A 22859-nucleotide genomic window follows, 5' to 3' on the forward strand; every position below is an offset into this window, starting at 1 on the left:
ATGTTAATGTGTATACTATCCACTTGGGGATCATGTGAAAATGACAATTCAGATTCACTAGGTCTGGGGCTGGTCAGAGATTCAGCATTTCTAACAGGTTCCCAGGTGATGTCAATGCTACCGGACCACACTTTGAGTAGAAAGGTTCTCAAAAATGGTAAGCTCCTTGAAAACAAAGGATCTTTTATTTATATCTCTGTATCCACCAAATACCTAGCACAGTGCCTGGAAAATATTGATTATGAATACACGTTGGCTGAATGGATGAATCAATGGATGGCCCAATCTGCCCCCACAATACTAATCTACTTCCCGCAATTTCCAAACATCCGAAGTGACGTCAAGTTGAACGAGGAAAAGGCAGGTCTAGATTAGCTATACAAGAAAGCTTCATCTATCCAATCAGGCTTACCTGTTGGTCTGTACTGAATATTTGTTCATAATTGTGGTAACAACTTAAAAAGTACCTTTAAAAGGTAGGTCACATTTTCTAAGACATCATAAGTGCCCTGTTTGAGTTTGGACAGGAACGTATAGCTCAGAATTCGCCATAGCAAACCCCCAAATGATGGGTTCACCAGCTGGTCCTCTTGAAAAAGAAAAGCACTCTGCTTGGTCACTTCCCCTGGTGGTCAGCTGTCCCCACACTCCCTAGTACCGATTTCCCAGAAATTATCCAGCATGGCTGTTTTTCAAGACCTTCTCTGATGACTGAAATATCATTAGAGGAGAAAGTGAGTGTTGTTTGACTTCGGTATGGCTGTCAAGTGAGCCTCTGAGTGCCCCGAGGGGGGTCTCACACCCTCAACATCCCACGAGCAGTATGAAAAGTGCTGTTTAATATTTATTAATGAACACCTTCTGCATGGAGTTTCAGGGGGGCTGTTGAGAGGAAGCTCCATGGAAGCCAAAGCCCATGAGCACTCAGATCTACTTCTGCATGTTAACACCTCCCCAAGAGATGCAATCATTCTGCAGAGCTGGGATTTCTGCTCAGAATTTCCAGCATCCCATAAGGCAGTTACTCTAGCAGGCTCGTCAACATCACCGTTTATGAGGTAACAGGAGAAAAAGAGAACCATGGTCTATCTCAGCATCAGAAGAAATGCCTGGCAGACCACAGTTAATGAGGGAAGCTGAGGAGACCGTCCCAGGGACAAGCCCACTCAACAAGATGTCACATTCCAAATATCAACATTTGGGATAGGTGAGGTTTAGGCAGTCATTCACTGTTTTGTGATACTGGGAAGTCATGGCCTCAAAGAGATTGTCTACTTGTAAAAAAAATCCTGACTTTTTATTGGGCAACAACTTACAGGCTTTGCTATACTAACTGCTGACTTACTCATTTTACATATTGTATAACTGGTAACAAAAAAGTTGGATGAGTAACACACAAAAAACCGTAATCAAGCTTCCTTTTAGTTATGTCGATATTAATTAAAGCATGTCGTGATGCCTGAACACTGTATTCAGAAATGACCACATGCCTTTTACAAGCTACCCATACCATACCTCACATTTTCCTGCTTCTTCGTACATCTGGTAACTTGTGACTGTATGCTCTCAACAGCCATGCACTGCACGCTACAATGTCGAAGGACTGAATTTTGTTGTCTTCCTTGAAAGAGTGTGGAGTTTCCTTACGGTGGGCATGTTACTTGCAGGTCAGCTTGACCTGTCAAGGCTTGGTTTTGCGTTTCATTTAGGGTGGGTCTAGGGTAGTGCTATTCCTATGGCTAACTTTTCTGAGTTGTCAATTGGATGCCAAGTGTGTTCAACAAAGTTTTTCCATTCTGCTTGGCCAGAACTCCAACATCTCCTATCACTGGTGACCTCTGGGATATCCACTCAGCTCAGAGCCCACCCACACACCTTCCTCCCCCATACTTATTTTCGGCCGGGTCTTGTGGAGTCTTGCCCTATTGATGCACAGCCTAGTATTTGGCCAAAGACTCAAGGGACCCTTATATATAGACGTTTGGAGCTCTTTCTTTGCACAGCTCGTGCTCCTCTGCAATTCCCTGCCCTGAAAATTCCATCCACCTCGGCAGCGTGAGTTACAGTCTCCGTTGATTCAATCCAATGAGTCTTCTGCTCTCTGTTTAGGCTCCAGTGCCCTGTGCTGCAATTTAGAAAGTGCCCCCAGGCAAAAAGCCAGGGTTGACATGGAACTCACTTTATGCTTCCCTCTCTCAAGGATCACATCCCTGTGCTGTGCATTGTCCAATGCCTCAAAACAGCTGGTTCATGTATTTTGTCCAATTTTAAAGTTGTCTATGGCAGGAGGGTAAATCTAATGCTCTTTACTCCATCATGGCCGCAACCAGAAGTTATATTCTCACTTTAAAAGATTGTTTCTTTAATTAGAGTGAATTTATTTTATTCTAGATAGAATAGAACCTTAAGCTCTATCTTTAAAAGTCTGAGCTATTTCAAGGTCTAATTCCCAAAAGAGGTCCTAGAGAAAGAATTTCTGAAATGAAGACACATACAAGGGTTTTTAATTATCCTGGAGTTTCCTTTGCTAGTCATATACACTCTTCTCTAACAAGGAAGGCGGAATATTCCCTAAGGAAAAGTAGAGTTACTGTTAAACATCTTTATATGGAAAAGTTAAATACAATGCAGTAAGGTAGTGCCACCCAACCTTTTCCAGATAATGGCACACTTATAAAATGATAATCTTTTGATGACATGCTGCTGGAGGCCTGACGTTGTTGGACACCATCAACTGGGAGGGGGTGGGGGGTCTTCCACCTACCCAAGGCCCTCCCCACCCACCCAGGAGAGCTGAGGGGATCACTATCCTATGCTCCTATAACCCACTCAGAGCACAGGGGTTAGGAAATGCTACAGAAGTAACGTTTGAGTCCAGATGTCACTAAGAAATGAGAAAAAAGTTGAAACCCAATCTCAGTCCCCCAAAAGAGAACAGAGCTTTCACAGGCATCTTGAGAGGCAGGCAGACAGGAATCGGGGAGGCCTGAGGGGACTTTAATAGGAGACAACCCAGAGCGGAAGCCCCAAAGGCCTCAGGGCTCATAGACTGTTTCCCTCTTAGAAAAGATGTTTCTATCTGGAGCCTCTTCAGAGAACAGCACCCAACAGATGCTGCCATACTGGCCCAACTCCAGGGTCATCATTCACATTGGGCATGTCCTGGAGTTGTGGGACATGGCCGTACGGTTTGTCACAACGTATACATAAGAACTGCTTACTGATTTCGTTATTTCATTTGCAGCTTATACAGTCCTAAGTCTTAGGAAATGTTTGTGCTTTTAGCTTTTTTTTTCTAATAGTAGAATGAAAGACTTTCTGCCCCCTTAAATTCTACTTCAAAAATCAGTAATCATGTGAAAAGGAGATGTTTGCAGGGAGGGCCTTTCCTGAGTACTTATAATCTGGCTTTAAGAATGACCAGAGACATTAACATAGGAGGGCAGGTGAACAAGTCATACACCAAATGCAAGTCATCAAAGTGGCCCTTTTGCACTTTTTTGTCCATTTAAATATAATCAAGAATGTGAAATTATGTAACAATATGTTTTCATAGAAACTTCTCATTTTCTACTTGTTATGTCATTTACATTGAGAGGACCACTTAATGCTAAATTTTAGAAGCTGTTTCTAATGGAGCCTTCAGCTCATCCAAAGCTTATGGCTAATGGCATAATTTACCTCTCAAGGCTGTCCATCCTACAGCTGAGATTTCATTTTCATTTATGTTTAGGGAAATATATTGATTCTGCATCCAAATACATGCCTTTCTTCCATTAAAAGGATAGTAGATATAATACAAAATCATTTTGCTTCATTACAAACACAGTGGCATTGATAAAGCATCTTTCATTATGTTTTAAGAGCTGTTCTTAGCTCCTGCACCACCTCTAAGAGATACAAAGAAGGCTGTTAGGGTGAGGGCGGAGGAATCTTCATTTCCCAAATAAGCATCAGGAAGGAATAAGAAGCGAAGGGCATAGCCATGATCATTATGAAGGTCAAGAACATCCAAGCCAGCTGCAGCAGCTATTGGTGAATTCTTACCTTCCATCTCCCTTTTTTACGAGACAAATCTACATTTCTTTTAAGTCTTTCTTTTAGGAAAGCTTATTCCTTGGCATGCAAATTTGTTTGGAGTCTTTTTCTCTATACACAGCAAATTTAGCTTCAGGCCTGTGCAGTGAGTGAAAAAATATAGTTCTCAGGTCAAATCTCAGTTCTCAGGCAGCTCATCTAAATCCAGGCCTGACTAGTGGAATATGGCTGCACTTGTTCGCCACCCTGGGGAGAAAGTGGCACAGGGGTACAGAGGTGGGGTGCAGGGGACGGCTCTGCTATGGGAGATTCATGGTCTTGTCTTACAAAATATACTCCCAGGAAGACTCAGAACAAAACCAAGGTCCTTGAAATTCATGCAATTACATATCAAGCAATTTTTTACTAAACACTGGGGCTCAGATGACCTTGTAAGAAAAAGAGACCAACCAACAACATTCTCTCAATAGTATCTTTGCAGAGCAAAAGTTTTTAATTTTGCCAAAGTCCACTGCAGCAGTTCTCTCTTTCATGGATTGTGCTTTTAGTGTCATGTCTAATAACTCTCTTCTCCTATGTTTTCATAAATAACTTTTTAATGTCTTATGTTTTCTATACAGATCTGTGGTCCATTTTGAGTTAATTTTTGTATAATGTGTTAGATTAGGGCTTTTTTTTTTTGGTCTAGGTATGTTCAATTGTACCAGCACCATTTCTTGAAAAGATTATCCTTTTTTTCTTAAATTTTCTTTGCACCTCTGTTGAAAATTAATTGCCTATATTTTTATGGGTCTGTTTCTAGACATTCTATTTCAAGGGCTAGCAAACTACATCCCATGGGTCAAATCTGGCCTGCTACCTATTTCTGTACAGACCTCAAGCTAAGAATAGTTTTTACATTTTCAAATGGTTTTTAAAAATCAAAAAAATAGTATTTCAAAGAATATGAAAATTACAGGAAATTCAAATTTAAGTGTCCATAAATAAAGCTTTATTGGAACTCAGCCACACCCATTCATTTACACCTATGACTGCTTTTGTATAGTTGAGATAGATACTATATGGCCCATAAAATATAAAATATTTTCTCTCTGACCCTTTACAGAGAAAGTATGTGAAGCCCTGGTCTAGGATATGAGGATCCTTATCCATGCCAAATCTCGGGGGTTCTCTGAATGCCACTATAAAGAAAATACTGTAAGGACAGAAGCTTTAAATAGAACCTCTGAAAGCCCTGAGGAAGGCAGAAAAGGAATGCATTTAATAGCCAGCTACCCTTTCGAACTAGGACTAAAATATAAAAGCCTTAAGTAAAACTATTCCTAAAAGGATGAATTTTACTGCACCATGTAGTTAACTATAAAATGGGGAAATTTTAAGTCTAAAAGGTATTTACTTTTAATGATATTTTCTTAAATATCTCTATGAGTCATAAACTGAGAAAAAACATTTGTAATGTGAAAGATGACAGGTTAATGTCATGAATATAAAGTATTTTTATAAAAATCAATTGGAAAATGGCACATAACATTTTCAACTTGAGTAATCATTTTAAAAAATGCAAACGCCTATCAGATTAGCAGAGATTAGAAAGAATGATAATATCCGGGCATGACAAGGATAGGGAAACATTCTCATAGGCTCCTGGGGGGAGACTAAATTGGCACAATCTTTCAGAACATCACTTAAATGCCTTTAAAAGGCACTGAAGCATCAATACATTTAGCAATTGATCATCAGGAAATAATAACAAATGCTAACATTTATACAGAACTTACTATGAGCCAGGCATTCCAAGTGCTTTGCCTCCTTTAACTCACTTAATCTTTACAACATCAGGAGGTAGGTACTGTTATCATCCCCATTTCACAGATGTGGAAACAAACTAAGGCACAGAGAGACTGAGCAGCCCGCCCAAGGTTACACAAGTAGCAGAAAGTGGTAGAAATAATTACGTTCATGAAGATCTACAAACAAGGTGATGACTACATGCAACATAGTGTAAAACAGGGAAAAACCAGAAACAAGCCAAATATAAAAGAGGATCATGGTACTCCATACATTGGGATGCTAAGGAACCATTTAACTGTGCTGCCAAAGATAGGCATGATATATTGGGGGCAAAGGGGGTAAACAAAAGAGTGTATATGATATGACCTTATTTTTATTTTTAACTGTAATTGTGTGTGTGTGTCTCTCTGTGTGTATAAAGTCTGGGAGAACACAGCTCAAGTATTAAGAGAGGTATCTGACGGTGATGCAGTCACAGGTGATTCTGACTTTCCTTTGTATTTATCTGTTTTGTTCTCATTCTCTAAGAGTAAGTTTTACTTATTTAATTTTAAAGTATTACTTAAAAGTGCATCCCATGCCATCTCAGAAAAGTATATTTTAATAAAATGCAAATGTGAATGTAAGACCTTTGAGATACTTTAAGAAGATAGGGGGTACACAACTATTGAATATAATAAATTACTTTCGTCCGAAGAAAAGTTAAAATAAATAATACAGGGGCATTTCAGGGAAAGTACTGACCTTAATTTCAGGAGAGTTCAATATACCAAGAGAGAACTCCCAGTCAATGGGCATTTGTCTTTTCTTCTTCCGATCATAACTTAACACAGCAATAGCTGTAATTTTTTATTTCTGAAGCACTTTCAGCCACAACATCTCACTTAATCCTCACAACAGCCCTCTCAGAGTAATAGAAATAGAAAGAGTGGAGAGAGAAAACAGAAAGAGTTTCTCTAATTCCTTAAGACACCTGCAGAGTTTTCTGTGTGTTGCAGGAAAAAAACATCCCAAGATGCTGTATCAAGGATTACTAATGTCCTGCCACTAAAGCACAGCACTTGGGAGAGAGATGACAATTAGGCTGAAGTAACACAGGGTCCCTTTAGACAGTTTTATATAATTTGAGGAGGCATGTAAAGCTGAGAATCTGCATCAACTGCAAACTCATCTGTCTATGAGAAATCTGCAATCATCAAAATTTCTGGGTGGCACTGTTTTGACTGTCTACTGGCAAACTAAAGCGAAATGTTCTCCCACCGCCAAGTCCTACTTTCACCAACCTCATCTAATTCAAAACTGTGTCTCTGTGATGGTAAACAAGCTCAGGGGGAAGAATTTGGGTTTTTTGTGTTTTTTTTAAAGATTTTTTGATGTGGACCATTTTTAAAGTCTTTACTGAATTTGTTACAATAGTGCTTCTGTTTGATGTTTTGGTTTGTTGGCCCCGAAGGCATGTGGGATCTTAGCTCCCTGACCAGGGATGGAACCCACACCCCCTGCATTGGAAGGCGGAGTCTTAACCACTGGACCGCCAGGGAAGTCCCAGGAGAAAGAGTTTTGATCAAATGTGTTTCTGGTGTCAGGAATCTTCCCATCGGTCCTGGTGTCCAGGTTACTTTAAAGAGGAAGACAAAACAGCAGCAAACTGTATTCCTTGGGATTTCTAATGCTCTGAGGAGGAGATATATTGTGACTGCTGTCCCCAGTAGGGACATATGCCATCTAACAAGACAGGCTATACTGCAAGAAATACATCCTATGACATAAATGACTCATTTGCTGAATGCTGACATTTTTCAAATGTGTGTAAACCCAGATGATCCCAGACCTACACTTAACTTCTTCATTCACTCATAAAACATGTCCTTCTAATGGGTCTGTCAGTGTGTCATCATTTTCAGGGTGACACCTGCTAATTTACTCCTCATCCCTGAAACCACATTTAATCCTACACTTTAGCTCTGCTAAAAGCTTCAGCAGTTGAGAGAGAAAGGGTCAAGGCCAGCAATCTATATAGCTGATCGGCTTTCTCATACCAAGCTGAGAACCCTTCATGAGATTTCTAAAGCCACTTTCCTGTGGGGAGAGAAGCAAGGAAGTCTGGAAACATTTTTCTCATGAATAAATGTTTCAATTAATAAATTAATGGGAGGGAGGCAGGAAGGGAAAATAAACATTAGAACAAACAAAAGAACATATCATCACAGAATGACTTAGGAAGGAGCTAGGGATGCCTTTTCTTTCTTTCTCTCTTTCCCCCCTCCCCCCACCCCGCCTCTCTCCCTCTCCCCCTCTCTCTCTCTCTTTCATGGTGACAGCAAGCAGAAAACTAACCTGGGTCCAGAAGAACAGAGGAAAGCAAAATAGGCTGGGCATGGGAAGAAAGAAGTGGGAGAGGAGGGCTTTAGGCACAAAAAGAAGCAACGGTAGCCCTGAGCTGAGCTCATTATGTCCTCTGCACTACCATTCCATTTCTGTAGATGTGACAATGGAATCAGAAAGTCCTGGATGCTCCTGACCCTACGAGGTCAGAGACACGGACACAAAAATGTCGGAAACAGATGGATGGGGGAATGGCGTGGTAATACTGTTTTCCTAATAAAACAATGATAATGTCATTAATTTAAAAAGAAAATTGCACAGGCACCTGCCCTAGATATACCCAGCAACAGAGCGTGACTCAATAAGTAGACAAGAGTCACCGTGGGGAGTGACTGAGCCGCACCTACCACAAGCATCCACAGCCCCACAGGAAACAGAGCAGTCCCGCCCTGCCAGCCCCCACGTTCAGGGTCAGGAGACCCTGCCCTGGCTCGGCCGCTGATTACTGTGAGGCCCTTGGGAAAGTCACTTCCGCGCTCTGGGCCTCTGTTCCTCCTTTGCCATCTGGACAGAACACCATGGTCTCGCCTAGCTCCCAGGGCTGTTGTGAGCATGTGTGAGGAGAAGGCGGGGTGCTGAGGGGTCCCGGACTCTTGCTGCCAGTGGCCCAGAAGGGTCCTGCGCTGGGAAGCTCTGGTCCTGCAGGAGCTATTACTATTTTGTTTTTTAGTGATTCAGATTTTTTTAAAATTTAATTTTATTTATTTACTTTTGGCTGCGTTGGGTCTTTGTTGTGGTGCACGGGCTTCTCATTGCAGTAGCTTCTCTTGCTGCAGAGCACGGGCTCTAGGCGCGCGGGCTCAGTAGTTGTGGCTCGCGGGCTCTAGAGCGCAGGCTCAGTAGTTGTGGCGCATGGGCTTAGTTGCTCCGCGGCATGTGGGATCTTCCTGGACCAGGGCTCGAACCTGTGTCCCCTCCATTGGCAGGCGGATTCTTAACCACTGCGCCACCAGGGAAGCCCGGAGCTATTACTATTAAGTTAAGTGCTCAACCACTGTCTGGGAAAGGAGGGAGGAAAACACAATGAGGGAGGGCTGGAGGAAGCTGGTGAGTTAGTATCAGTCCTAATAGCTCAGACATTTGGGGTCCCTGGTTTGATACATCCCTAAGACAAGGCGAAATTCCTAGCTGGTATTTTTTCGTAGTGGTGACCGTCTACCTTTAGCTACTCCACTGGGTTCCCTCTTTCTTGAGAGGCGCATATATTGGTTTTCTCCCCCAAACATCAATGCTGTCCCCTTCTCCTTCCTTCCGACTCCACCACGCCGTGACTTTAGTCAATAACGTTACCTTTCTCTGTGTTTACCTTCATGTTGTCAAATAGGCTTTATAACCATGAAGAAATGGGGGTTTCTGTTGGCTTTGTAACGGGTCAGGGACACAGCCACTCAGGGGAGCCTTTTGATAAGAAATACCCGAAGATCTTTGTTTACGGAGGGGTCACGTGAGAAACCCTTCCTCCTAGGTTACCCGGGGCTGGGAGGAAAGGGCCATTGCTCCGAGGCCAGGAGGCTGTTGGCCAAGGGCAGGGACATCGCCCCTCTGCACAGCTGGGCTCGCTCTGCGCCAAGCGGCAGTGGTCAGGGCAAGGCGCATGCTTCACAGTAGAACCTCGCCTGACCCCTTCTCCAGGGAGCTTCTCAGGTTGGAAACCAGACCCAGAGGCTTCTGAACCCTTTCAACCACGCTCTGAACACAAATCAGGAAGGCAGGGATGGGGGTGGCAGGAACACAGACGAAGGAGCTATTTTTTTTTAAAGGAGCTATTTCTGAGTGACTGGAAATAAAAGCTAAACACAGGTGTGTTCTGCACCCGTGGACATGTTCCCAAATCCACAAGAATTCTATTTTATAAATAAACTAAAAAAGAAACCATTCGGGTTGCCACATTTCATCCTAGTTTCCAGGGACACACACAAATAGTTTGAGCCTTTGTGCATTATTTCAGGAATCGAGGAGGGCGTATAGGCACCCACTAAAGGTGTATGACTCATTTTCTAGAAAGCTATACGAAGTGACAATCTAGGGCTAAAAATGAGGGCAACGTCTGCCCTGTGACTCCTGCCACAGCTCATAAAAGCAGGGCAAAAAACCACCTTAAGTGACTATAAAAAGAAACCACCATCAGAATTTGGGGTAAATCAAGAACGTCTACAGCAAAAGCCATCAAATTTAGAGAAGAGCTATTTCATCTCAACTCATAATACAATAAAGAGGCATATCAAGGTGCATATTAAACAAATTGTGGCGAAACTATTCACTCTGCAATATGAAAAGCACACAGTCATCTAAATGAACTTCTGGGCGATACCTAAACTCAGAGCAAGAGTAAGACTTTTCTATAAAGCAGGGTTTGACAGACTCAGATTCCATCCTTCCCACCTTCAACAGGCAAAATATTTATGGCATGTTTTCTTTCCAAATTCTTGCTGAAATCTCACCCATTGCGAATTCTTACCCACTGCAAATTCTTACCTATTTTAGGTATATATATATTTTTTACCACTGTTACCCACTTTATATCACGGCATTCCAGCCCCAGCTATAAACTGGGCCCAGCCACAAGAGCCCTTGCATTCCCATTTCTGAGGTCAGAGAAAGAGCAGAGATAAACTGACAGTTCCTAGGATTACAGGTACCAGTGATGGGCCCCTCCCTGCGAGAGGCACTTATACACAGCATCTTAGTACATCCTCACGGCTGCCCTGTGAGGTTGGCTTTAGGGCTGAGGAAACTGAGTCTCAGAGGGGTTAAGTGACATGCCCAAAGACACACAGCTAGGAACGGTGGGGCTGGGACTCAAACCCTGGTGTCTCTGAGTGGCAGCCCATGTGGCACTTGTCGTTTTAACATGATGGTTCCAACAAACTCGAATGCTAGATCAAGGCTGGCAGATATTTTATGAGAATGGAAGTCAAAATCTGCAGAAGTACAAGGAATAACAAGAGACCTGATTTCACAGATCATATAAGACAATAATAAAAACAAAATGATAGAGCCTAAGGGACTTTTTTTTTTAAGCCAGAAGCTCAAAATGGGCCCAAGCACATGACGCAGCATGAATTAGACTGGTTGTATTATTAGCTATTGAAAACCAGCTACATGGGTAAGCAGAGGCATCCTGGGTATTGGGAACATGGTCTGGGTCAAGTTAGGGAGGAGGCACAGGTAAGAAGGGGACAGCCTGGGAGAGTTCATGGAGAACAGCAACGTGAACAAGGCCAGCAAGTCAGCAAGTTAGGTATATATATATTTTTTACCACTGTTACCCACTTTATATCACAGCATTCCAGTCCCAGCTATAAACTGGGCCCAGCCACAAGAGCCCTTGCATTCCCATTTCTGAGGTTAGAGAAAGAGCGGAGATAAACTGACAATTCCTAGGATTACAGGTACCAGTGATGGGCCCCTCCCTGCGAGGGGGACTTATACACAGCATCTTAGTACATCCTCACGGCTGCCCTGTGAGGTCGGCTTTAGGGCTTTAGGGTCTGTGGCCAGACCACGTGGCTGGATATCTAGCCCGATCTTACAATGAAGGAGAGAAAGTTACCAAAGCCCTTCGCTGGAACAGAGAGGTTACACAAGCTGAGGCTGTTATGGGATGATAGAAGGCAGGGGCTAGGGTGATAGGGATGCAGCAGGTGGAAACTGGAGCTGGGGAAAGCATCCTTCCATTGGTCAGCCCAGGGCTCTCCTGTGGAGCATGCTCTGTGGAAGGTGCTGGAGAAAGGAGGAGGGAGGAGGCCCTGGAGGTGCAGACCAGGGCGTGGCTCTGCCAGGGACAGAAGTGGCAGGGAGGCAGGAAGGCAGGATCCTCGGGGGCTGGCGCTGCTGGGCTTGGAGGTGGAGGCAGGGTGAGACCAGGAGGAGCAGGTGCCAAGATGAGCCACCCAGGCGCTCTGGCCTGAGCAGCACAATTAGTGTGCAAGCCAGGACAAGGGACCAGTGGGCAGGGCGGGTGCCAAGTACTCGTTTTGCAAGTGTAATTGTGAGATCTGTCAGCTGCTTCACAGGTCCAAACTGCTTCTAAACACACTGAGCTGTGGAACCGGGGAAATCAGATGCAACCCTCAGGCCACTCCTGAAAGCAGCCTTCCACCTCCGCCCGGTTCCTTTCTCCCTACCGTGTAGATAGGACCGGGAGAGAGTCCCTCTCTGACTAAATAAGCTCTTCAACAAACTTCAATTCCTTTTATTGGACTGGATGCCAGGCTGGGAGGGAGGAATGAAATCATCAGAATGAACGTGTTCTCATCGTATATAATCAAATGACAAGGACTGGAATATAAGATGTTAAGGTAGAAATAGATGTGTTCAGACAAGAGACCATCCACGGTGGGCTTTTCTTTCCCCAAACCTTAGTAAATGTTATTGTACATCTGGTTTTCAACCGAAAAGAGGGTGCCCCCCCAAACAAAAACAAACACAGGAAAGCGAGCCCCCCCACTACAAAGAGTGGCAGTTGTTTAACCCTCTGGTCACCGTATCATCGCGGGGAAAAGAGCTCTAGCCCTTCCCCTGTGGTAGTAGAACCAAGTCTCCGTGCCAGTTATCAGAGTAGTTTTATCATGCTTCACAGCCATTTCATGTATTTGGTAAGGGTCTGATTTAAAATAGGAAATGCACTGTGCCTAGGAAAGCATCCCGGAGGAGGCCCACCCGCAGGACAAGGGGAAGGGTGGCAAAGAAAGAACCACTTTGAGTCCTCGGCTGAAAAGCACGAGAAGGGCAGCGTTTCCCCTGCTCTGATTTCCTCCGGCCACATTCAACACCTACAGAGATGTACTGAAATAAGTTCATGGGAGAATATTTTACAGGTGAAAAGATGGATGAGTTCTGGGGCCATCAGCAAAGCAGGGAAGAGTGTACTAGTCCAGAAAGGCGCCCTAGCATTGTCCAGCACACCACTTTCGATGGAGAGGGTGAGAGCGCCAAGCTTTCTCCCTAAAATAATCTGACCTTCGGCAATCTCCTTGACCTCTGGGGTCATGCATTCCCTGGCATCTATGGCTCAGGCTCTGAAAACACACAACCTCCATAGCCATTTCTTAAAGGTAACTGTCCTTGATTATAAGGTCATAAAGGGAAATCCTACCAATCACTTATGGACACACTCGGGGATGGGGGATGGGGGACGGGTAACACCATGGTCCCTTGCCTCTCAGTAACGGCCAGAGACAACAGGACCCAGGGCCTGCTTCCCACCCTAAGCCCCTGTTCTCTCTCCCCTTTCCCTGCACCCTCCACTCTGTCAATGCTGTCCAGCCCCGCATGAACACAGGCAGCCACATGATCCCCCAGTCACGCCCATGCTAAGGGAATTCCACATTGCTTGCCACTTACCTGGATACAAGACTAAAAGCACCTTATACATCCTAAAGACTGCTCAGCTTTTCGTCATAGTCAACCATCACAAAAACTCTATACTTCAGAGAAAAGGCCATATATTCCAGGAATTACTTAAATAATGGATCTTTCAACCACCCACTTGGTGAGTACCATTGCATGAAAGCATACACAGCACCTGGTCCAGGCCCTGTTAAGCTGTGTCACTGCACACAGATGTAGTCTAAAATCACTGCCTATAGTGATAATAAAATCATCCGCGCTTCTCAGCCCCAGCAAGACGGGCAAGATTCTCTCAGGCACGCTACCTGTCTTTGATCTGTACAGTAAACATTCTTTAAGCCTTTTCTGCCTGTGATGTACGACCTTGCCTTTTGGAAGCCCCACCTTGGATACCTCATGGCACAGAGCTTTGCAGCCAGGGCTGCTGTGGAGGGCGGGCTCTCTGACCAAGCAGGCCACCTTCCGCCTTCCGGGTTAGCCCTTCTGGGACAGGGCCATGCAAATCTGCAGCTGGCTCCAAAGCACACGGAATCTACTGGAGTTTCAAGTTCATTCATTCACCTGGCTACATTTGGCTTAGCCTGATTGAGAGGAAAGATGTAAGATTCTCCCTTGGGAATGCAGGATCATGAAAATTAAGTGCATCAAGGGTTAAAATATAAGCACGTACTATCCAGTCCACACCTCAAAGCAGTTCATAGTTTAGAAGGCAGGAGGGAACCTTTGTTTACCTTATTGATGAGAGTGACTATATCTCCTTCTTTGATTGTCAATTCATCGTCGTTCTGTGCCTCATATGGAAATATTACTTTGCAGTAATCCTTGGCTGTAAGAAGAAAAGAAAACACAACCCTTAAAATGCTTTATCTAATGAGCTGGCCCAGAAGGAGATGTTACATTAACTTCAGAGAAAAGCACGCTTAACAGAAAGAACACAACTACTGCATAAAGAAAGAAGGGTCACCCTCGGAAAACTACCCGATTGCTCATTTTTGGTTCATGCATATTTATTCTCATTTTTCCCTCAAAAATCATGTGACATCATGAAAGCAATTGACTGCTTTGCTTCTCTCAGGCAGAAAAGCAAAAAAGGTTTCCTTGGTCTCAGAAAATAAATGTGTATTTTTGAATACTCTTTATTTTACATACCATTTTTTTTAAAGATATTCGCCATGTATTTCTTCTTTAGGTCTTTTTTTAAAATTAACTAATTGATTTTTATATTTATTTTTGGCTGTGTTGGGTCTTCGTTTCTGTGCGAGGGCTTTCTGTAGTTGCGGAAAGTGGGGGCCACTCTTCATCGTGGTGTGTGGGCCTCTCACTCTCGCGGCCTCTCTTGTTGTGGAGCACAGGCTCCAGATGTGTAGGCTCAGTAGTTGTGGCTCACGGGCCCAGCAGCTCCGTGGCATTTACATACCATTTTATATATTCTTCAGGTGAATGCATAAGTAGACATAATCTACAAAGAGCAAAAAGCTTAAGTTTTGCCCTCACTGTCTTCTTCCACACATCACTGAATCAGAAACAGGGTATCTGTATGTTACAAAGCTGACATGGCACTCAAAACAATGAGAAAGACTCCGTTACGGTCCGTCTTAAGAGACAGATGTCAATGGAGTTGTATGTGAACATGTGTCAACCACAAATGGCCAACAAATACTGACCAAATGCTCTTCGCACACGTGTCGGGGGGGCGAACTTTTCAAATATGTCCCATGGTCTCTCTGTGGGAACCTGCCTACTCAGGAACCTACGACTGTTCATCAGCAAAGAAATGCACCAGCTTTCACCAAAGAGAGAAAAACACTAAGGCCACTCAAAATCCATTCAAATATGCCCTGAATTATATGCTTTTGAAAGGCTACCTGATATTAAAACCTTCTCTATTTACACAAAAGCACCTGTTTAGAAGACACTGAAAACATTTGTAAGGTATTTGGGAAACTAAGACTTAGAAAACAGGTTTAATGACACAGGACAGAAGGTGGAAAGAAAAATTCAAGAGAATTAGTATCTACCGGGACAGGTATTTATTAGTCTGCATCAAAGTCAACAACCCTAATGGCTTTGAATGGCCTTAAATATTGCCCAGTGATTAGGCCACTCCTGCAGACAGATAACAGCCTAGAGCTATATACATAAGTATCAATTACAGCATCCCTAGTACAATTTTTATCACTAAAATGTGTGGGGTTCTTTTTTATTATGGTTAATGTCACATCAATCAAAGAGAGTGATATATAAAATCAACGCAATAAAGTCTATAATACAGACACACTGTGGTCTAGCGTTGGGATATGACAGAGAATAGGGAGGCGGGGAGGGAGGAAAGGGGAGAGGGACTTACTTTGTTTACAGATGCTTTTGCTTTCTGTCCAATGGCTTGAAGAGATCAGTTACACCCCCTATCCTAGTGCTGGAAACCTTCTGTCTTAGGTACTCTGGGAAGCTGATGCCTTTTGCTCCTTAACTCATGCTAAGAGGCACTAGTTCTAACTCCCATCAATACCCATCTGCCCATATATTCCTAGGCCCACATAGCTCCATCTCTCTGAAATTCGTTACAGCAAACCTCCCAAATTCTGAATTGGCCCAAATGTTCTAAAGGGAGGGAAAAAGTTAAGCATCTTTAAATTGGATAATGACAGCTCCTTACCAATTTTCCTACTGACTGTGCTAGTGAAATATGACTACCCAACCTCAAAACTTACAGCAACACTGAAATAAACACAGTATTATTGAAGAACTGCCCTGCAGAGTCCTGGCTTTAAGAATAATTTGTTGGATCAAAATCACGGAAACGTTTTACACAGAAGATAAGACATCCATGGCCAACAAAGAAGAGGAACAAGTCATGTTTTTATTCCTTTCCATCAAAAAAAGTCAATTACATAGAGAATGGACTTGAGGATACGGGGAGGGGGAAGGGTAAGCTGGGACAAAGTGAGAGAGTGGCATGGACATATATACAGTACCAAATGTAAAATAGATAGCTAGTGGGAAGCAGCCCCATAGCACAGGGAGATCAGCTAGGTGCTTCGTGTCCACCTAGAGGGGTGGGATAGGGAGGGTGGGAGGGAGGGAGACGCAAGAGGGAAGAGATATGGGGACATATGTATATGTATAACTGATTCACTTTGTTATACAGCAGAAACTAACACACCATTGTAAAGCAATTATACTCCAATAAAGATGTTTAAAAAAAAAGTCAATTAAGTGTGGTAGACATTGTTGGTTAACTTCCCGGCCACCATTCCCCATCCCCTTCCCAGTTCACAGAATCCTAATTTGCTCAGGCATTATACTCAGGAATAGGGAACACTCCCACAGCCCTAGGGATGAGTCAAATACATCTAGGCAAATAATATTTTTTATAATCATTTAAAAAATTGAAGTATAGTTAATTTACAATGTTGTGGTAGTTTCAGGTAGACAGCAAAGTGATTCAGGTACACACACACACACACACACACATTCTTTTTCAGATTCTTTTCCCATATAGGTTATTACAAGATATTGAACATAGTTCCCTGTGCTATACAGTAGGTCCTTGTTGGTTATCTATGTTATATGTAGTAGGGTGTATATGTTAATCCCAAACTCCCAATTTATCTCCCCCACCCCTACCATCCCCTTTCACAACCATAAGTTTGTTTTCTATGTCTGTGAATCTATTTCTGTTTTGTAAATAAGTTCATTTGTACCATTTTTTTAGATCCCACATATAAGTGATATCATATGATATTTGTCTTTGTCTCACTTCACTTAATATGACAATCTCTAGGTCCATCCATGTTGCTGCAAATGGCATTATTTCATTCCTTTTATGGCTGAGTAATATTCTATTGTATATATGTATATATATGTACCACATCTTCTTTATCCATTCCTCTGTCGATGGACATTTAGGTTGCTTCCATGCCTTGGCTATTGTAAATAGTGCTGCTATGAACACTGGGGCACATGTATCTTTTCAAATTAAGAGTTTTCTTCTGATATATGCCCAAGAGTGAGATTGCAGGATCATACGGTAACTCTATTTTCAGTTTTTTAAGGAACCCCCATACTGTTCTCCATAGTGGCTGCACCAATTTTCATTCCCACCAACAGTGCAAGAGGGTTCCCTTTTCTCCACGTCCTCTCCAGCATTTATTGTTTCTAGATTTTTTGATGATGGCCATTCTGACTGGTGTGAGGTGATACCTCATTGTAGTTTTGATTTGCATTTCTCTAATAATTAGTGATATTGAGCATCTTTTCATGTGCCTGTTGGCCATCTGTATGTCTTCTTTGGAGAAATGGCAAATTTAGGTTTTCTTAGGCAAATAATATTAATTTCTCTCCCCTTTGTTGGTGATTGGTTGAGGGGTGAGCATGTGATCCACTTCCAGCCAATGAGATGTGAGAGGAAATGTGCCGGCAGGGGGGCAGTTAGATTTTGTTCCCAGATAAAAAAAGATACATGAGGAAAATAGGTGCCCCTGCCTTTTTGCTTTTAACACTGTTTCATCCTTGTTGGAAGATAGTACATAGTTTGGTGCTGTTGTAGCCACATTTCACCCATGAAAGGAAAGCCAAAAAAATCAAAGAGGAGGTGACCCTAAGCCCTGACATTGTTGAGATGTCTGTTGAATTAACCAACTTCAGGGCACCTGTCTCTGGATCTCCTGTTATCTGACTTAATATAACTCTATTGCTTATCATTACTTTGTGGTCAGGTAGGCATTTATCACTCAAAGCCAGCCCTGACATGAAGGTTCCCTGACATGAAGGAACTCAGTAGAAGAAAGAGGACACTTCCAGTAACCTCCTCTGAAACACTTCACTATAATCTGCCTCTCCCACCAAACCTTCTTGCCAGGTATCTTTGTCATTCCCTTTTCCCCCAACTCTTCCCTTGCTACCTTAAGACCTGGCCTCCTAGTAGGAGGTTCGTAAATGACTATGGAATTGACTTGTAACCAACATAGAAAACATTTACAAGAAAGTACTAACAGGCCTTTAAAATGTTTCATGGGGCCATCTTATTTTATGCCCACAGTTTTCCTATAAGCTAAAGGAGGGTAGGTGTCCCTCTGTCTTTTTAAAAAAACAGCTTTAATGATGTATGATTTATATTCTATAATATTCACATATTTTAGTTGTACAGTTTGAAGAGTTTTAATACATTTATATAGTTGTGTGGCCATCACCATAACCCAGTTTTAGAACACTTCCACCATGTAGCTCTGCTGTTTTATATGTGAGGCCTTAGACACAAAACTATCTAGAAAGCACCAATTTTAGATAAAAGGACGAGATAAAGGTGCCAGTGGCTACCATCAACTACCTCTCTCTGCAAAGCAGGTTCCCATACCATACCTCGCCCCTCTTTGTATCCCCAGAACCTGACACACCTCCCACTCAGTGTTTCTTGATCATCCTCTAGCAACACCTAAAAAGTAGAGGAAAATCTGTGGGATAGCAAAGTAGGAAGAGAAGATTCTGGGCTAGAAGTCAGGAGAGTCGAGACTGGGTTTGGTCCCCCCTGGTCTTCCCCAAGCACACAACCTGAGGCAATCACACCGTAGCTCTGGACCTCATGTTCTCACGTGTAAAAGTGAGGCCGGCCAAGGAGCACCAAGAGGAGAGTTTGGTTAACTTTAGCAGGACACTTTGAGCAAATTTCAACTTATTCCAGAATTCCAGTATAAAACAACTAAAAACAGAGCTGTCTGGTTAAATTAGAGAGTGGGGCTGGTCCATCTCCCACCCAGGTCCCCAGAAACATCCCAGTGAAATGCTGGAGGCGTCAAGGAGCACACTGGGCTATACCTTCGTCCTCGCCGGCTCTGACGGTTCACAGCTCTAGTCATGAGCACCGGAACTCAGAACACTCCTGACCAAATATGGCAACGCTTCGCTTCACATTTTAAGTTATTATGATATATTTGAAAATAAGAATTTGTTTTTACTTCTGAGGCATTCGGGCCCTAATTCAGCAGTATTGGAAAAGAAGAACATTATGTTGGTTTGGATGTTACAATGGTTTTAAGATACTCAAAAAAAATTCAAATGCAAAAAAGTTTATGAACTCTGAAAATACGATTTTAACTTTATAGTATACGGAACGAAGATGTTCCCTACTTTATTTTTATTTATTTATTTTTTTTGCGTTACGCGGGCCTCTCACTGTTGTGGTCTCTCCCGTTGCGGAGCACAGGCTCCGAATGCGCAGGCTCAGCGGCCATGGCTCACGGGCCCAGCCGCTCCGCGGCATGTGGGATCCTCCCGGACAGGGACACGAACCCGTGTCCCCTGCATCGGCAGGCGGACCCCCAACCACTGCGCCACCAGGGAAGCCCGATGTTCCCTACTTTAATTCAAACATTTATTGAGTCACCACCATGAAAAAGATATTGTCAGTTCCTGGGCCTGTGATATACAGGTCAGTCCAACCACACCCTCCCACCCTTGCACGGAAGTGACAACCTAATGCCTGGAGAAAGGCGAGGGGAGAAGAACGACAGTAAGAAAACACAAGTACACGAATAAGCATCAACTCACTATGACTGAATACTGTCATGGTGTTTCAGAGAAAGGCAAGACTGCATGCAGGAGAGAGATCACAAAAGAGGAGGCATTTGATACGTCTTGAAAGAAGAGTATAATTCCAAATCCTTTTTGAACGTGGGAAGATTATAAATTTTAAATGAATAGCAGACAGAGGTAGAGAGGAAAGGACTGAAGTTAATTTTTGAAGGCAGGCATTTTCCATCTATTCATCAATTAGATGGATTTAATTAGTCCAAGATCAAATAGGAATGAATACACACAGACACATAAAGAAATAAAGGCACAATTTATCCAGTAATTAAGATGATTTTGCCTCTATTTTTTCTTTAGAAAGATTTAAAAATACTAATACATTAGCATAAGGCTGAAACCTTAAGTCAGTTCTTAAGCTTTTTTGTCTTAGAGTCCCTTAAGAATCTGATGAAAAAGCAATGACCAGAAAAAGGAAAACAAAAACATAGACACATTCAAAGGTGCAGAGAAAATGTGGTGTACAATATCAGAAGGGTCAAGAACCCTGAATCTCTTGCCCAGTTCCCAATAAAGAGCCCCTTACTAAGTGATGATTGGCATTCCAATTTTAAGATACGCCAAGAAGTCCAGTCATAATTCACACCACCTCCAAAAAAACACAAAAAAACAAAAAACCCATTATGTCAATCTCTAAATTTCTAGAAATTTACATGAGATTAAAAACAGATTGTTCACAGAATTGAAATCACATGAACACATCCAATGACACCCTTCAGCTGGCTTTATAATCTATTCATATAAAAAACAAACAAACTTAAGAAAATACCCTCACCTTAAAAAAAAAAAAGCAGAAGAAACAGAATAAACATATCAGCAAAGAGAACATATAAACACACACCAAGAAAATAACATTAAATTTAGAACAATTCTCTGGGCTCAATTTAGGACATGAAGATCAAAACCCCATGTGTCACAAAGTCTGGTAGGAAGCCTTCCAGACCTTTCAGCAGGGATGGAAAGTACCAGGTCATGCCTGGAATTGAAAATTTTCTTTTCCTTTGGGACACTAGAACAAACACATCAAGCTCAGTGGTGTCTACTTTCACCAACATCAAAATCTGAAAATTCTTTCATTAAACTGACAAATATTATCAGAGACACTACTGGTTCATAAGCCCTTATCCAGAAGCCCTGGGGACAGAATTTTTCAGATTTTAGAAAGGAAATACATTGTACATGCCATATAATATGTAACATCCCCATCTGGAGTCTGAGGCTGCACCCAACCATCAAATACATTAAAATTTTGCAGCAAATGGATGATTCGTCACCCCGAGTGGGATAAATAAAGACTATACCTAGATGCGCATTAGTCCAGGACAAGTTTTATCACCCAAGGAGTGATAAAACCTTTTGGTTTTCGGGAGCTTTTTGTATTTTGGAATTGCAGTAAGGGTGTTGACATCTATCATGTTCTGGGGAAAAGAGAATAAGTTAAATAAGACTAGTTATCTGGTTCTCAGGGAGCTTATAATCAAGGAAAGGAAATAAGGCATGTATACACAGAGCTCTGGACAAGGCAGCAGTGAGGAGAGAATGAGAGTGATGTGTTTGCCTTAAAGCCTCAGAGATTCCGAAATGGGGAAACTACTTCCCAAAGGAGAGACTCAGGGTCCCTTCTGGGAAGAGCAAAATGGCACTGGTCCCTGCCTGGACAATGTTCTAGGACTTTGACCAGAGGAGGAGGAGGAGGAGGGGTGTTTCTCAACCATTCCCAATGACAAGAATGATGTAGGGCACCTGTTTCTTCTATGCCTTCCCAGATGCCTTCCCTAGGGATTCTGAGGTGGGACCAGGAATCCAGCAGCTAAACCAGCACCACGTCCCCCAACCCCACATGATTCTCATCAGCAGGGATGCTTAAGAAACACGAGTCTAGGTTAGTGGTCCTCATACTTGAATGGGCATTGGCATCAGGTGGAGGACGTGTAAAAACAGAAACCCCAGGGATTCCGATTCCATAGGGCTGGAGTAGGGCCTGGGGATTTGCATCTCTAACAAGTCCCCAGGGGATGCTGACGCTGCTGGTCTGGGGACCACACTGATCTAGCCATGGGTATTAGCAAAATGTCAATGCCAGGAAGGAGCAAAACAACCGTGGGGACCTGGAGGGTGGGCCAGCGTGGCGGCAGTGCCGAGGCTGTCTGTGCTGTATGAGAGATTTAAGTGAGAAATGCAGTTCTGCGTCAGTCTGAGGATCCAGGGCTCATGGGGAGGGGTGAGATGAATACATTTGTTCAATAAATATTAACTAAGTGTCCAGTGTGCGCCCGGCAGCAGAGATATAGGAGTGCCCTCCTGGGGCGTACGACAGTCTATACCAGTGGTTTGCAACTGGTGTGACTTGGCTTCCCAGGAGACACTGGCAATGCCTGGAGACATTTATGGTTGTCACAACCTGGGGGGGAGGCAGTAATAAGTATAATTGACATCTAGTGGGTAGAGGCCAGGAAGCTGCTAAACATCCTACAATGGACACAGGACAGCACCCCAACAAAGAATGATCTGGTCCAAATGTTAATAGGGCCAATGTGGAGAAAGCCTGGTCTCTACCTAAACTCGGACAGGGAAACAAAACGCAATGCATTCGTCACTACATTGGCAACTCTGGTCTTCACAAAACGCCTTCCTCCACAAAAAAGCTGACTGTGACCCCTCTGGTCTTGGATGTTGCTGGGAATATGACTTTCAAATTATTTCACAGC

The 22859-nt window shown here is 43.0% G+C and overlaps 1 protein-coding gene across 7 annotated transcripts in view; it reads right to left on the reverse strand.

The window, feature by feature from the left end:
* SH3KBP1 (SH3 domain containing kinase binding protein 1) overlaps nt 1–22859 on the reverse strand; it is a 345258-nt gene that overhangs the window by 76649 nt on the left and 245750 nt on the right. For all 7 annotated transcript variants that reach the window (XM_082609983.1, XM_082609979.1, XM_082609980.1 and 4 more), the window contains one exon: nt 14298–14392. In XM_082609983.1, coding sequence (XP_082466109.1) covers nt 14298–14392 — 95 coding nt within the window. The remainder of the gene's footprint in view (nt 1–14297; nt 14393–22859) is intronic.

This window comes from Mesoplodon mirus, assembly GCF_964341445.2.
Source record: "Mesoplodon mirus genome assembly, chromosome: X".
Taxonomy (NCBI): Eukaryota; Metazoa; Chordata; class Mammalia; order Artiodactyla; family Ziphiidae; genus Mesoplodon; species Mesoplodon mirus.